The 14,436-nt window shown below is 30.4% G+C and overlaps 2 protein-coding genes across 2 annotated transcripts; one reads left to right on the top strand and one right to left on the bottom strand.

Annotated features, from left to right (window-relative positions):
- Positions 1 to 1,245: 1,245 nt before the first annotated feature.
- On the top strand, positions 1,246 to 8,124 carry LOC135146428 (uncharacterized). The gene is made up of 23 exons (XM_064078586.1): positions 1,246 to 1,291; positions 1,345 to 1,446; positions 1,532 to 1,647; positions 1,756 to 1,890; positions 2,047 to 2,130; positions 2,938 to 2,993; positions 3,098 to 3,145; positions 4,057 to 4,081; positions 4,144 to 4,192; positions 4,544 to 4,629; positions 4,729 to 4,855; positions 4,942 to 5,043; positions 5,175 to 5,268; positions 5,550 to 5,616; positions 5,777 to 5,814; positions 6,524 to 6,596; positions 6,658 to 6,748; positions 7,000 to 7,051; positions 7,101 to 7,231; positions 7,503 to 7,714; positions 7,769 to 7,837; positions 7,889 to 7,920; positions 8,035 to 8,124. Exons 10-23 carry the CDS (start codon positions 4,627 to 4,629, stop codon positions 8,066 to 8,068), a joined length of 1,125 nt encoding a protein of 374 aa, XP_063934656.1. The 5' UTR covers positions 1,246 to 1,291; positions 1,345 to 1,446; positions 1,532 to 1,647; positions 1,756 to 1,890; positions 2,047 to 2,130; positions 2,938 to 2,993; positions 3,098 to 3,145; positions 4,057 to 4,081; positions 4,144 to 4,192; positions 4,544 to 4,626; the 3' UTR covers positions 8,069 to 8,124.
- Positions 8,106 to 12,345, bottom strand: LOC135146449 (uncharacterized). The gene is made up of 22 exons (XM_064078604.1): positions 12,331 to 12,345; positions 12,145 to 12,250; positions 11,638 to 11,714; positions 11,472 to 11,587; positions 11,350 to 11,419; positions 11,228 to 11,300; positions 11,097 to 11,177; positions 10,897 to 10,978; positions 10,546 to 10,626; positions 10,403 to 10,487; positions 10,282 to 10,345; positions 10,128 to 10,228; positions 9,968 to 10,070; positions 9,829 to 9,911; positions 9,658 to 9,737; positions 9,320 to 9,448; positions 8,859 to 8,973; positions 8,678 to 8,800; positions 8,553 to 8,622; positions 8,461 to 8,494; positions 8,323 to 8,408; positions 8,106 to 8,128 (listed from the first exon to the last, which is right to left on the bottom strand). The coding sequence occupies exons 1-22, from the start codon at positions 12,343 to 12,345 to the stop codon at positions 8,106 to 8,108; spliced, it is 1,797 nt and encodes a 598-aa protein (XP_063934674.1).
- Positions 12,346 to 14,436: the final 2,091 nt, after the last annotated feature.

Here is a 14,436-nt window from a genome sequence, read left to right on the forward strand (position 1 = left end):
AATTCCATTCAATATTCATTTACTCGTAGTCTTTACTCGCCTCTTCTCTCTACTCTCTATTTAGATTTTTCCTTTTTTTTTTTGGTTTACTTTCGTTTATAAGCTATTGTTACTTTATTATTTTAAGATAATTTTAAGTATTATTTAACGTTCGACTCTTACATATCCTGTAAGTTTATAAACAAAAAAGAATAGACCACGAAATAAAGAGAGAGAAAAATGAGAGATGGGAGAGTAACTTTTATTAGGCTGTAAACAACAGAAATTTGCATCTATGCACAATTCTATAAGGGGGATAGATTGTAATTGCAACTATACTGCGAAGTTTTCTAATAGTTGATATAAAGCATGCGTATAAAAAAAGTTGGTTTGAAGCCTTTAAATTGTCTTAATCCTAACAATCTCTGCGGTAGACTATAGCGCTTATAGCTAAAACTTCATACAGGAGAGAGTTAAGTTAGTTTAAGAAATGCTTTATCTCGCAACCGCAGCAATAGGAAAGTAGATCTGCTTACAAACTAACCAGTTGCGTCGAACTGTAAAGTATTAATCTTATTGCGTGCTTATATGGTTAACCAGCTTTTGTTTAAATACATTTTAAGGAAGAGTAATTTTATGACCCTATAAACTTAAAAATACTTAGTTAAATTAACTGGAATTTATAAAATACGTTTTGTCAAAGTGAATCCAAAAGTAAACACGACCTCTTATTCGATAACGCAGTTTAAATTTGGGTAGCGATTGTAGAGTATGAGGATAATTTTTTACTTACAAATCCCGCTATGTGAAATTTACTCACTCTACAGAATTATGGTATAATTCTTGGCTAGAATTCCCCTTTCAAAGCAATTACATAACAAAATTTAAAAATTTTGTTTTAAGAGCAAAGCATTCAACTAGCGAAAATAATATTTTCGCTATTAACAAAAAAAACTACATAAACTGTATTTACAAAGCACCTCACAAAGATGTTTTTATCCACAAAAGCGCATATAATTATATTTCAATAAGTCAAAAAGTAGGCATAATAAATTTTTTTAAAGTTGGTATATTTATTTTAATAAAATAACTATAAGAAAATGGTCTCTTTTGCCTTTGAAAAGTTACCTCAAGTTGTACTTCCTTCTATAAAGTTCATACTTTGGAGGAATAGTGCAGTTGAATTTTTTTAAAATAGTTATTGGTTAGTAGCTTGTAGTAAAAAAATACTTCTAACGATACTACATACAATTGTTAACAATGGCTGATTTATATGGGGCAGAGGAATTAGAACATATTCGCATACTCTCAGGTTTTTTAAGTAGATTTCTAAGTTACAAACTAGATGCAATACTTTATTTTTAGACTGTACAAAAAGCTTTTATTTAGATGCGGCTTTTGGTGGCAAATTTACCTTGCCCAACTTTCTAAAAAATCTTAGTTGTTTGGACGTGTTCGTCTCTACTGGTATTTGTTTCATGTTTCGTCTCATTTTAAGTTAAATATAGTAGCGCTCTCAATAGTAATCTATAACTATTTTATCTGGTTTTAGGTTTAATTAGAACAACACTATTACACATCTCGGCTACTACCGGCTCTTCTGAGTTTCTTACTCTTTTGCTTACTTGGGGCCACAATCCAAACTTAAGAAATTCTTTAGGCGACACGGTTTAAACAGCCAATTATTTGCTGTGTTATTGAAATCATTATACGTTTACTTTTATTAATTGTTATGTTTATTTCAATTTCTTTGCTGAACATAATTGTTTGTTTTAGCCACTTCACTTGGCTGTGATCAACAACAAAATTGATTGTGTCAAGGCTTTGCTCAGCTATAAGGCTAACCCAGATGCGGTGGATGCCGCTTCCTTATCGCCTCTTCACTGGGCCGCTTATACTTTGAGAAAAGAAGTACTCTTTTACTTTTCACAACTATAAATTTTTTTTATAAAATCTCGTTACATCTAAAGAGCAGCTCGAAACATTTTTATATTATTTACTTCCACAATTCCACTCATATTATAAAATGTTTTTAAATAAAGTTTTCTTAATGTAAAAACGTTTTAGTGTCTGCAGGCTCTCATTGAAAGTGGAGCGAATCCTTTTTTACAGGACAGGCTTGGACGAACTCCCCGAATTTGGGCCTCGGAGGTTTTCAATTGAACAGTTTTTTTTCTTATAATAATTATATTTTTATATTATCAATTTTGATCTCTCTTTTTTTAAGTATGCTTTCTTATAAAAGTTATTTTTAATTTTTCGTTTCAAGATCTTTAAATTTAACAAAACTTTAAACTTTACGCTACTATGCACTAACGACAAAATCTGTTTACCGCTTTTAACTGAATTTTCCAAGTTTTACAGTTAACTTTATAACGACTGGCTTCTTGCGCCGTGATTAAGTAGTTTATTGGTAGATTCCGGTGCAAAAGAGTAGCCAATTGCTGTGCAAATGTTCTCGAAATTATATTATATTATGTAAATCGGTTTACATAAGAAAAGGATTTGATCGTTGCTATTTTCAATTTCTCTTATTCTTTTATTAATTATTATTAAATATTTTTGGTTTTATGCTGCATTTCTTTTGCATTACAATTTACGAATAACCAATCTAAGCGGATTTATGTTAAAATCGGTCTCTTTTTTTTTCAAACGGGTCTGCTCGTACATATTTTAAGTACACGTTTGACTTCCCCCTCATAACTGCTTTGCTTTTCATATAATTCATTTTAAAGTGTGCGTGAAAGGCGTTCTAATTATGTATATAAGGTTGTATAAACTCGTTTTTATTAGTAAACTATTGTAAATTAATTTTTAATTAGACCTCCTTTAGAATTTTTTTCTATAGATTTTTATTAAAAAATATATATTTTATTTTTTGTATTAGGGATAAGATATAACTGTTTATACATTATTTTACTACTGGACTTCAGATTAAATAAGTAATATTTTTATTAGCAAGCTGTGGATTCGGAGGAAATAATTTTTCTTTTAACGGAAGCGGAAAAAAAATTGTTAGCCTTTAATTTAATTTAATTTATTATTTTCTTATCTTTTTACGGAATAGTAAAACAATTCATCCTGTTTTTGTTATGTTACCTGAAAACATTTATTTTAGAAGTTCTGCTAAAGACAGAGAATTGCAAACTTTGGCTGAACAAGAAGAGTTAATATGATTAATATTGCTATTCTTATAATTAATATTATCTTTATTATTATAAATAAAAAAAAATAATTTATTTTATTTTTACTTCCTACTCTTTTTTTTCTTACGTTGCTTTTTCACTTAATGTTTTTATATTTTTGTTAATAATATAAAAACTGTTACTACTGACTTTCCTCCAATTCCGTATGCAAGCATTCCGTAAGAAATCTGCAAAGTTGCTATTTCTTACTTTTAATAACTCATTTATTTATTATTTATTATATATTAAAAAAATGTAATTTAATAAAAGTATTTTATTTGTAAAGTGATTTTACTTTTTACCTTTTTTTTAATATTTCTTTCTTTCTTCTCCTTTACTCTCGTAGATGACGAGTCCGGCTTAATATTTATTTTATAAATAATGTTTTTTGGGTTAAGATTGAAGTTTGGTATATTTCTTGGAATTCTTTTGTGCATTAATTTTTTTTATATTTTTTCTCCTTAAACGCTCTTAAAAATTAATATTAAAAACAAAAAAACAAGTATAAAGATATGCATTTCCTTATTATACTTTATTTTTGGAATGCAAAATATTTATAAACCATCTGTTGGGCAGTTTTTATCTGTATAATTTTCCATTAAAAAAAGAGCTATAAAATGTGATGCGCAGTTGCTTGCACACGTTACGGTTATGACTTATTAACTTTTTTGTGAAAAGTTTTCGTAGTACTTTTAATATAAAAGTTTCCTCAAAACAATAAACAAACTTTTGCAAAATTACGTTATTTTAATGATTTTTATAAATATTTTCGTTTACAAATAAAGTTATTTTTATAAAGAATAAATTGTATTTTGAAGTAAAAAGGCGTACTTTTTTATTTATTAAATACTTAAACTAACTTTTTTTTTATAATAAACTAATAAAACTGAAGGCCTACTTTTCAAGAGTTTCAAAAGGTTAGAATTCATAACTTAATAACTTTATTTACTAATAATTAATAGTTTTAATTAATTGTTAGCAAACAGTTGAAGAAACCGAAAGCCCTTTGTCCCCTGATCTTTTGAGCGGTAGTTGATAAATATAATGAACATTACGCCTTTTCGACTATTTATACCGATAATAAGAAAAGTTCATTTTTAAAGCCTTTTATAATAAATATACACTAATAATATTATTTGTTTACTTTAGAAAAGTATTGTTTTGAAATACTTAAATTTAGCTAAATAATACATAGTCACTCGCATTTTTTATGTTAAGAAAAGCCTTTTAACTTCGCGGTGGCATACCCACGTGATATTCTCTTATTAAACTTTTTTCTATAATAATAAGCACGTTACAACTAGCAAAGTCGATGATTAAATATTTGTTAGCGTGTGCGTATGGACTTTTTGTATTTTCTTATAAACATGACTTTTTAGGAAGCCCTCAAAAAGTTTTTAAATCATCCAATCATGAAAGGGGGGGTTCTTTGATCAAAAGTTTAATCGTAACAATAATTGCAATGGTAACTTTATTACATAACGTTATTCTTTTTTATTATTATTATTATTATTACTTATTGCCACATTATTATCATTACTTATTGAAATTTTTATCTTAAAAGCGAGAAGAATATAAAACCCAAATGACAAGTTTCGAATGTATAAAAAGTAATCTTCTGGAAAAGAATAGGGACTTACAAACGCGTGTTTCCTTTTTAGAAAAGGAGCTAAAAAATATTCAAGCTGAAAGTATTTTATTTATTTAAAAAAAACTTTTGTAGTTACTCATAAATATAATTATAAATATTTATCATAACGTATAAATTTATATACAGAGTCTTGTGCAAACTTGTCCTACCAAGATTGTTTGATCGCTACCAACAATTTTTCTACAGAAAATTTGATTGGTAAAGGCGGGTTTGGCTCTGTTTTCCGCGGTTCTTTGATTCTCAATTCTTTATTTCTACTAAAAATTTTTCATTTCTTTACAATATATCCATTTTCTCGATACTACATATATTATAAAGTCTGATAAATTTTTTTGCTTATTTATATTAAAACTTGACAGGCACCTTGAAGGGGACCGAAGTTGCTATAAAAATTTTATCTCCAGAAAGTTCTCAAGGATTAGCGGAATTTTCTAGAGAAATACAAATTTTGGGGTTCTGTATTAATCGTTACTTTTCTGTTCCTCTTGTTTACGTTATTGGATGGAGTATCATCCCATTCTTCGCTTAGCAACGACTTTGACTCCACAGGGACTAGACTTAACCAATGAAAATTTTCTGTGCTCTTTTGAAAAACCCCTAGAAACTTGTTGCATAGATTATTTAGTTTATTTCATTATAACATCGGCGTTACATTTTGACCGATTCGCCAGCGCGCATTCCCAATTGCTATTTCTTATAATTTTCGTTATCTAATTGGCTTATTTAATAATTAGTAAGTGTAGGCATAGAAATCTTGTATCTTTAACAGGCATATGCAAGGAAGATAACAAACTTTGTTTGGTAATTATTCTTCCCATCTTTATATATAACAACTAGTTTTCTATTTTTTTACTGATCAGTAATTTTATAATCATAATTATATTAACATGCTTTGATTATTTCCATTGACTGGTTTTATAATTTATTGCTGGCTAAAATACGTAATATTAATTTTTTTAAGATTTATGAATACATGCCGCATGGATCCCTCAGAGACAGGTCCTAACGCTTCCTATTTTATCGTTATATTTAATGTAAAAATGATCAAGGATGTAAAGCACTTCGTATAATAAGTCGCATCATTAACAAAAAATATTTCTAGATGCATACATGCTCGTATTTACACTAAACATACACTTGATACACACTATTATAATAATTACTAGATAGAAAAAATCGTTTTAAAATTTTTTTTAATCTTTTTTTGTAATGACGACAACAATATTCCATTTTATTGAATATTTGATATCAACATAATACATATATTTATCTAAGATTTAAATTATAAGCTCATCCTTTTTTTATTGGGTACATGCAAATAATAAATTTATTTAAACCAATTCCTTTAAATTTTACAATAAAAAGTTACTTTCGCAATTTCTAACTGGCGGATAAAAGTCATACACATATTACTATGTGAGTGTTGGACAGCTTCATGCTAGGGTCTTGCACCTATCATATACGTACACGACCCGTTTTTAAGTTCTTTTAAGACTACAAAGATGAAACACTCTGTGGTAGAGTACAATGTGGTTGGTCTTAAACACTTTGCAACGCACGTACCAGATTTCTTTGACCACTCTTTTCTTCCCCCCCCCCCCCTCCCCCCAAAAAAAAATATGAAGTGAACTAATGCATTTTTTAAACGGGACGCTTCGAAGCATTCAAGAGAATTTCATTAAATATTATAATGTATCCTCGATATCAGGCTCGACTGCCGCCACAGCACCCCCCCGCTAGAATGGAACACACGGGTACAAATTGCGTTGGAGTCTGCCCGAGTTACTCCTTCTTTCATTTCACTAAAAAACTGTCATTAACACATAATTGGTATGCTGACAGGGTCTTCTGTACTTGCACTGCGGAATTACTCCCCCCGTTCTTCATTTGGACGTCAAGTCAATGAATATTTTACTTGACAAAAATTTTGTAGGTAATACCATTATATACTAATGATATTTAACAAATACTTATTACAAACAAGAACGTAACTGTAATTTAGATCTTGTTTGTTAAGAAAATGTAAACATCTCAATAAATTTACTAAGGCGCACAATCGTAGCCCCCAACAATGTTGTACAGAATCCAGATTACTACTTACACGCTTATTTAAACTTGCGATCCATTTTTAAACAAAAAATTACAAAAAATAACTTTTGCTGATAATATTTTATCAACCGGCAGCAAAAGTTGCTGACTTTGGACTGATAAGACCCACGCCTGAAGCGACGGGGAGGTACGTTCATATTTTAATAACAAATAAGGATGGTTATATTTTAATTTAGGACTCACGTGACTACCAAGAGGCTAAGCGGGACACATGGGTATATCTGCCCAGAGTACGCCTCCACCGGGCGCATAACAAACAGGGCGGACGTCTACAGCTTCGGTGTTGTCCTCTTGGAGCTCATTACGGGTCTCCATTGTTTACAGCTACGCACCTTCACCTCACTGAAGGCGCTTTGACTAAAAAAAAATTCACTTTTTTATGTGATTACTTATTAGTGTATTAGCCTAATAAATTCATTAGTGTTAGACCATACTGATCCGAAGCATAAAATATTACTCATATATTGGTGTAAATGGTATAATAGCAAGCGATTAGTTGCTTGGGGCATACTGTAAAAAGTGTGCTTTTAAAAGCCTCATGTACTCGTTTGGCTCACTTGCATTCGTGAAAATCACAGGATTTCCAGCTGTGCTACCGGAATTTACACCCCCACAACTGTGCTTGAGAGTCAAAGACTACCTAAAAGGGAATGCCACGTGGTTCCGCCACCCGAAAGATAATACTGTCCCTTTTAAAAGTGTGAACTCTGCACAAAAAAAGTGGCCAACTGAAACATCTTTACAAGAACTCCTAGACCCCAATGCTCAAAACTGGCCGATAGCCAAAGCGGTATATAAAAGTTTTACCAATGAAATTTCTACTAAAATATTGAACATTAAAAAGAAACTAATAATTAAATTGGCGCTAGAATGCGTGAAACCAAGACCAAGCAGACGGCCTTCCATGGCAGAGGTGAGTTTTTTTAAAAAATAGTTATATTGGTAATCCACTTCATAAAAAAAGGTGTTCAAGAGGCTCGAGGAAGTGCAAAAGAGGTACTTCTTTATATAAGATTTTGATTTACATAAGCAACGAAAAAATAATAGCGCACCTTTAAGTGAAGCTTCTTAGACTTTACGAACCAAACTAACTCACTCCTTTCCTTTAAGTACTAAACAGAAATGCCAAGTCCTCCGGCACTAGTCGATTCATGGAATTTGCGTCCAACCCAATAGTACTTTCAAAGAGTAACAGTTTTTTTTCCTGAAACAAAAAAATAATAAAAAATATTTTACAACACGCAGCCAATTATTTCAAGCTAACTAAAAAAGGTTTGGTGTTATAGTAGCAACTACTTTTTAAGAATATCACACTGAAAACTTTAATGATTTTATTCAAAAGTATAAAAAAATATAAAAATATAGTTTTGTAATAACACTGATAATAATAATGATAACGAAATACTTGAAGTTGCAGAATTCTGCTTTCTATACTATTTTCAACAATTATCCTGATGACTTCGATGGGCCGTAACTGTCCCAACCTACATATCCCTATAATTGATGCAATTTTCTTACTATAATATCTAAGTTTACCTATGAATTCGGTCCATTGCTTGGTATTCCACGGCTATATATACAATAATATATAAAAAAAAGTATATCAATGTATGTATAACTGTATGAACCAGGATTCCACCAGCAGTCCATAAGAAAAACACGACTCGCCTCCGTCAAGTTTAGCGCAACACCCCCCGCCTAGTAAGAAATCAGACCTTACCTAAAAGTGAATAAGCGCAACCAGCAATACAACCTTAAGGGAAATAAGAAAAACGGCTATATTAGGATCCTTCGAGAACCGGTCAATGACCGAAGCTCTTTGCTCCGGCGTCATCCGGCCATCAAGTTTAACAGCATTAAAGCCGCACCGCAAAAGCTATTAAAATGTTCAGCTTTAATGCAAGTTATCATTAAAAAGTCGGAAAAATAAAGACCCGCCACTCAATAAGATCCAAAAAACTACAATATTGGCTGAAGACAATACTTTTAATAGTACAGTTACGGTTTCGAAGGTTGCTTAACTCTTCTAAAAGCGCTTCAATTTTGGTACTATAAAACAAAATTATTCAGCAAAAACGTACATAAAGATTAAGTAAAGAAGAAGGCAGCACATAATGGGAAACAAGTAAATATAAAGACAACAAAAATCAATAACAAAAGACCGTTTTTCCTTTATTTAGTAACTTCGCTACATAAAAATATTACCATAACAAAATCCAGACTAAATAGTGCCATAATATAATCTGCTCTTACACATCCGCCACTGACTTCTTTTTTTTAAAAAAGTTTATACTAACAAATATTTTACCAGAAGTCGAACAAAATAATACAGTTATTAAATAAAGCATCACATGTTCCGCTCACCGTAAGCCAAAAGTTCAAAAAATATAACGACCTGGACTTCCAACCGCCTATATCCATGCGGTTTAAAATACTCGTCCGATTTCGTAGAGCGGCTTTCGAGGTTACTTTTTCCGAGGGCGCAAGAGTAGGTTGCTCAAGGTCAATGGTTAAAGGTATGTAGCTAATAAGTATTAAAATAACATAAAAATATTAGAATTAGCAATAAATAATATTTCATAAATAAAATATTTATAACACTAATATCTACAAATAAATAATGGTGAAATAGTTATACGTATAACTACTTAATGTACATAATAGTATAAGATCTATTAGAAAAAATAACGAAAGCTTCAACCAATCATGTAGTTGAATGGCTGACAATACTACCATTTTGGGCAAACAGGAGAAGGCTCAGGACACGTATCAATGAATTCTTTAACATCCTCACGGCAAAACACGTGATGACACTAAAAAAAACATAGTACAATATTACAAACAAAAAAACATCAATATGCTGATATGATATATAAAGTTTAATAAAAATATTAATGATAATACTTTAGAGATAATTGGGTCTTCTGCTTCTCCCTGGCAAATGCCACACACATCACTGCAAGAAAGGGAATTTGACAGTCTATTGCCTTCCAGCGAAGAATTATTCTTATAAACCCCTTCGATGCTATTAGCGCGATCTTACCAAAGACCACCAAGAAAGGATGGTCAGCCGCCTGCCGCATTTTAGTCAGAAGATCAAAAATGTGTGCGTAATTGTTTAATAGTGTTCCCGCCTCGACGTAAGCCTTTCAATCAAGAAAAAATAAAATATAATTTAATATTATGATATATAACGTGAAAACCTGCATTGTTGTACGGGACTCGGAATACAAAGATTCATAGAAGTCAAGTTCCTCGTCATTAAAGTAACAGCTTCTTCGGTAAATCAGGCGGGGAGGAAGCCCTTTCAATGCCAATTGTTATATATAAAATTGTTTCCCCGTACTAAAAATATACCTAAATCAGCAGCTTTTTCAATTTTAGTTCTGCGAATCATTATGTTATGGAGCAACCAACCAAGCTAATAAAGATAAATTACCAAAAAACAACAAAAATAGTAGATATTAAACAAATATACTTTTCCAAAAGCAGTAAGGCCAGAACTGAAATTGCCAAACTTCTGAATAGGACGCATTATTTCTTTATTCCAAAAGCAAAAGTGCCTTTTCGGTAGATATTATGATAATAACAAATCCAATAGAGCAAAAGCAGAAGGCATACTGCATCCTGTAGTGGCCACAAAGATCGCAATAACTGTGATCTGAAAAGTTCCAAGTAAGCGATTTACAGCTACAAGTATAACTATTCACAAAAAATGTCAATAACTGCAAGTAAGCATTGTGCTTCTTTTAGATTATATATGATTCGAACGCGGTTTAAAGGCTACCCATTAGAGTTCGCTCAATGTCTCTTTTCTACTCTAGTAACCACTTAGCTTAGTAAAACGCGCCGAGCTCATATTTAAAGACCGTCGAGAGTTTTCGCTCTAACCGACTATTAATAAGCGCATATAATAAAACTTAGTGCAAAAAGAAAAAACTCATAGGCATGAACTACGCAAAAAAAAAGAACCAATAATAATAAGCGTATGGATCAATCCTGAGAAATTTTATCAAAGAATACAATTCGCCCAGCCGATTCTGAAGTGGCGTTCCTAACAAATCAAAATCAGCTTTCAGCATCGCAACAAAAAGAAGCAAATTATTATATATTTGCTGTTTCTTGTTAATAAAATTAACCAAATAAATATAACAATGATAATTATAAAAAACCGGACAATCCCCAACGAAAAGTCGCCTCCAGTTTATAAGCAGACTGAGCGGTAGACGTATTTTTTTCTTTGATATGATGCGCTGAAATGCATTAAACTCCGTAATACTTCTAAATATTATTTTTATACTACCTTCATCTAGAATAATCCGATCCCAGTGAAAAGAGTGTAAAAGGGAGCTTTTCTTAACGTACTTTCCGTTTCTCTAATAATAATTATATAACAAAATCATTTTAAATAAAGCACAAATGTACTCGAAAGCCTAAATGCTGCCTTCTATAAGCACTTTCAATGGATGAATACGTCGTTAGAACAACATTATACCTTAAGAATACACGAGGATAAACAAAAGCAAATGAAAAATATAGTATTGAACTTTTTCAAGTCTTCTATAGTCAAATCAGAACACGCCGAGCCGTAATAAATAAACACAGAAAGGGAATTTTTCTCAGTGTGCAAAAATAATTCTGACTTCCATTGCAAAAGAGCTACCTTTATTGCACAATAAATAATAATAATAAAATTAATAATAATAATAATACGGTAGGTGTTATAACTAGAGTATGCATCTTGGCTGGCAAATCAGTGAGTAATAATGAGATCATCTGAATCGTTTTTCCTATAGAATAGTTAATATTTTTTTAAGTTAAAGTTTATAAATTAAATGTTATAATAAATATAAAAATAAAACCACAAAGACAAAATATTTGGAGTCTTGCTATTTACTTAATTCAACACTACTTTGTAAATATTTGTTAAATATTTTAAACTATTAAAATATACATCTATTTATTTTCATTACTAATTTTTCTAATTTATTCATATATATTAGTAAAAATTATGTATACAACACTACAATAAAACTTTTCAAAAATAAAAAGTAAAAAATAATAAAAGATTATTGAAATTTTTTTATTAAAAACAGAACAAATATTTTAGAAGTTACAATTAACGATTTGTAAAATTAATTTTGCAATTTTTTAATATAATAACTTTATCAAATTCTATAAATCGCTAATAGAAATAAAACTTTATGGAAATTATTGAACCCATTCCCATTTCGTCCGCCAGAATTCCGCCCTTAAAACGTCCATCTTCTTGGCTCTTGAACCACTGCAGCGCCTCAGCCTGGAACGGAAGAAGTTTCAAACGTAACTGCGGGGGAGTTGAGCAAACGGAAATGTTTTTATCGTGTTTTTTTCCAGCTATTAATATATATATTAACTATAACTTACTTTTATACTTATCATAATTGGTACCAAATTCATCAAGATTAACCCCTTCAAATTCAGTCTTAATTTCGGGATGATGTTCTAATAATTTTAGCTAAAATACACAAATTCTATTTAGAATGTGTCAAAATACTTTAACTGCTTGTACACACTAACTATCAAAAATACTAAACTTGAATATTTACAAAGAGAGCAGTCTTAATAAGTCAACTTTCCAAGTAAAAGAAAACTATAATAATATAATAATTATATTTTCGTTAACCTTATATTGATATATAAAAAACTATATAAAAAAAGTAGTTAAAAAATAGTTTATTTAAAAAAAATTATAACAAAAAATTTCAAGTAATCTTACAGAGGGAATATAAAACCATTAATTTAGATTTAAAAAACCTCTCTCCGTTGACTTATAGTAACGCCCTTAGATTTTCGCTTCGAAATGGCACTGTTTCGATTAATTAATAAATAACAATGTTTTAAAAAGGACAAAATAATAATATATTCATATTAATTAACTCAGGAGCAAAGTCATCACCGCTGCCGCTCACTGTTTCTTCCACAGGAGAATCCGAAACATCTTTACTAACCTTAACACTTTCCTTTATTTTTTTTTTTTGCAAAGTGCTTGAACGAGAATTTAAACTACGTCGTGAGGATGTGGCTCTACTACGACTTTTAATTTCACGAACTTTTTTAGATTCAGTTTTCAAACAATTTGTATTTTCCTTTTCATTTTCACCTTCAGAGTCTACAAGTATGGCGCCTTCTGATGAAGACATGAGGTACTTTACATCAAAAGTCCAAACTCCAACAAAAATTACGTGCCTCAAAAAGTTATCACACAGAGAGGATAGCGTATCACATAACATGCAATGCGCTCTGTAAGTTTGGAATAAGCCACTAAAAATTGAAAACTTTGGCACGTGATATCCTCTTTTACTCTTTCTCTCATCTTTTTAAAACAAACAGACTATTAAACTGCAAAATACATTGAGGCCTAATAATATAATTTAACTTGAAACTATTTTTTTACGCTATTTATTATTTTTAAGTTTTTTAAAAAAATAATTGAATTATTTTTATTAACATTTATTATAGACAATTCATAATTAAAAAGAACATAAAAATGGGTTTTATGCTAAAACTGTTGATAATATTAATGGAGTAACATTTTTTTAGCATCCTTTTACTTTGCTTTTCTTTTTATTTTTTTTCTCTTTAAAATTACTCTAACTTAGTATAATTTTTATACATCCTTTTTTCTTGACTTTTCGCAAGTGCTGAAGGCAATGCTAACCAATTTCAAAGTTCCTAGTTCTTAAAGCTCCTTTTGTTTTATCCCTGTAGCTGTGCGCACTTAATACCATTTTAACTTAGTTTTAAAACACTCCTAATGTTTTTATTAATCAAGGGCACAAACCACAAGAGAAAAAAAACCCCAGTATAGTTTACTGAACCGTTTTCTTTTTAGCCTCTCTCTTTTAACCTAAGATTCGCGTCGTTGTAAAGTATTTATTTAGAGATTTCTTATAAAATTGCTAATGATCACTAAGGTAGTATTGTGGCAACATTAATTAGTAGGAAATAAAGTTAAAAATTTAATTGCATTTTTTGCCTTATTAACAAGTAACCATAAAGCTGCAATTACGCAATAACTCTCACACAAGCACAAGCGTTTCAAAGTAGAATGGTGTGAAGCCCTTTGCATTAGCTTATTCATACTCCCTAACTCGTGCACATGTTCCAAAACAACACAACTTTTGGAAGCTTTCGGGGACGTACTTGTTTAAAACTCTACATTCTTTGTAGTTGTTAAAAAGCTGCAATGTTTTTTTAATATAAGAAAGGGTTAAACGGTAAGTATAAATATAATATAATTGAATTAAGTTAAGAATACCGAAGTAACAAAAGCTTAGAAACACAAGTAAGCTAGACATAACCATAAAAGCCTAAAATTAATAAAGCAGTAACAGTGTTTAGATTATTTAAACTTTATAAACAGAATTTAAAAAAAAACTTAGAAAGCAAAACACAGGTGTTAAAAAAATAACAGAAGAGCATATATAGAATTTTTAAAAATATTTAATGCTGATGAAGAGGAACATGGTG

Source organism: Zophobas morio, unplaced genomic scaffold (genome assembly GCF_036711695.1).
Source record: "Zophobas morio isolate AGI-343-1 ecotype UQ-CSIRO unplaced genomic scaffold, CSIRO_AGI_Zmor_V1 ptg000228l, whole genome shotgun sequence".
In the NCBI taxonomy this organism is placed as follows: domain Eukaryota; kingdom Metazoa; phylum Arthropoda; class Insecta; order Coleoptera; family Tenebrionidae; genus Zophobas; species Zophobas morio.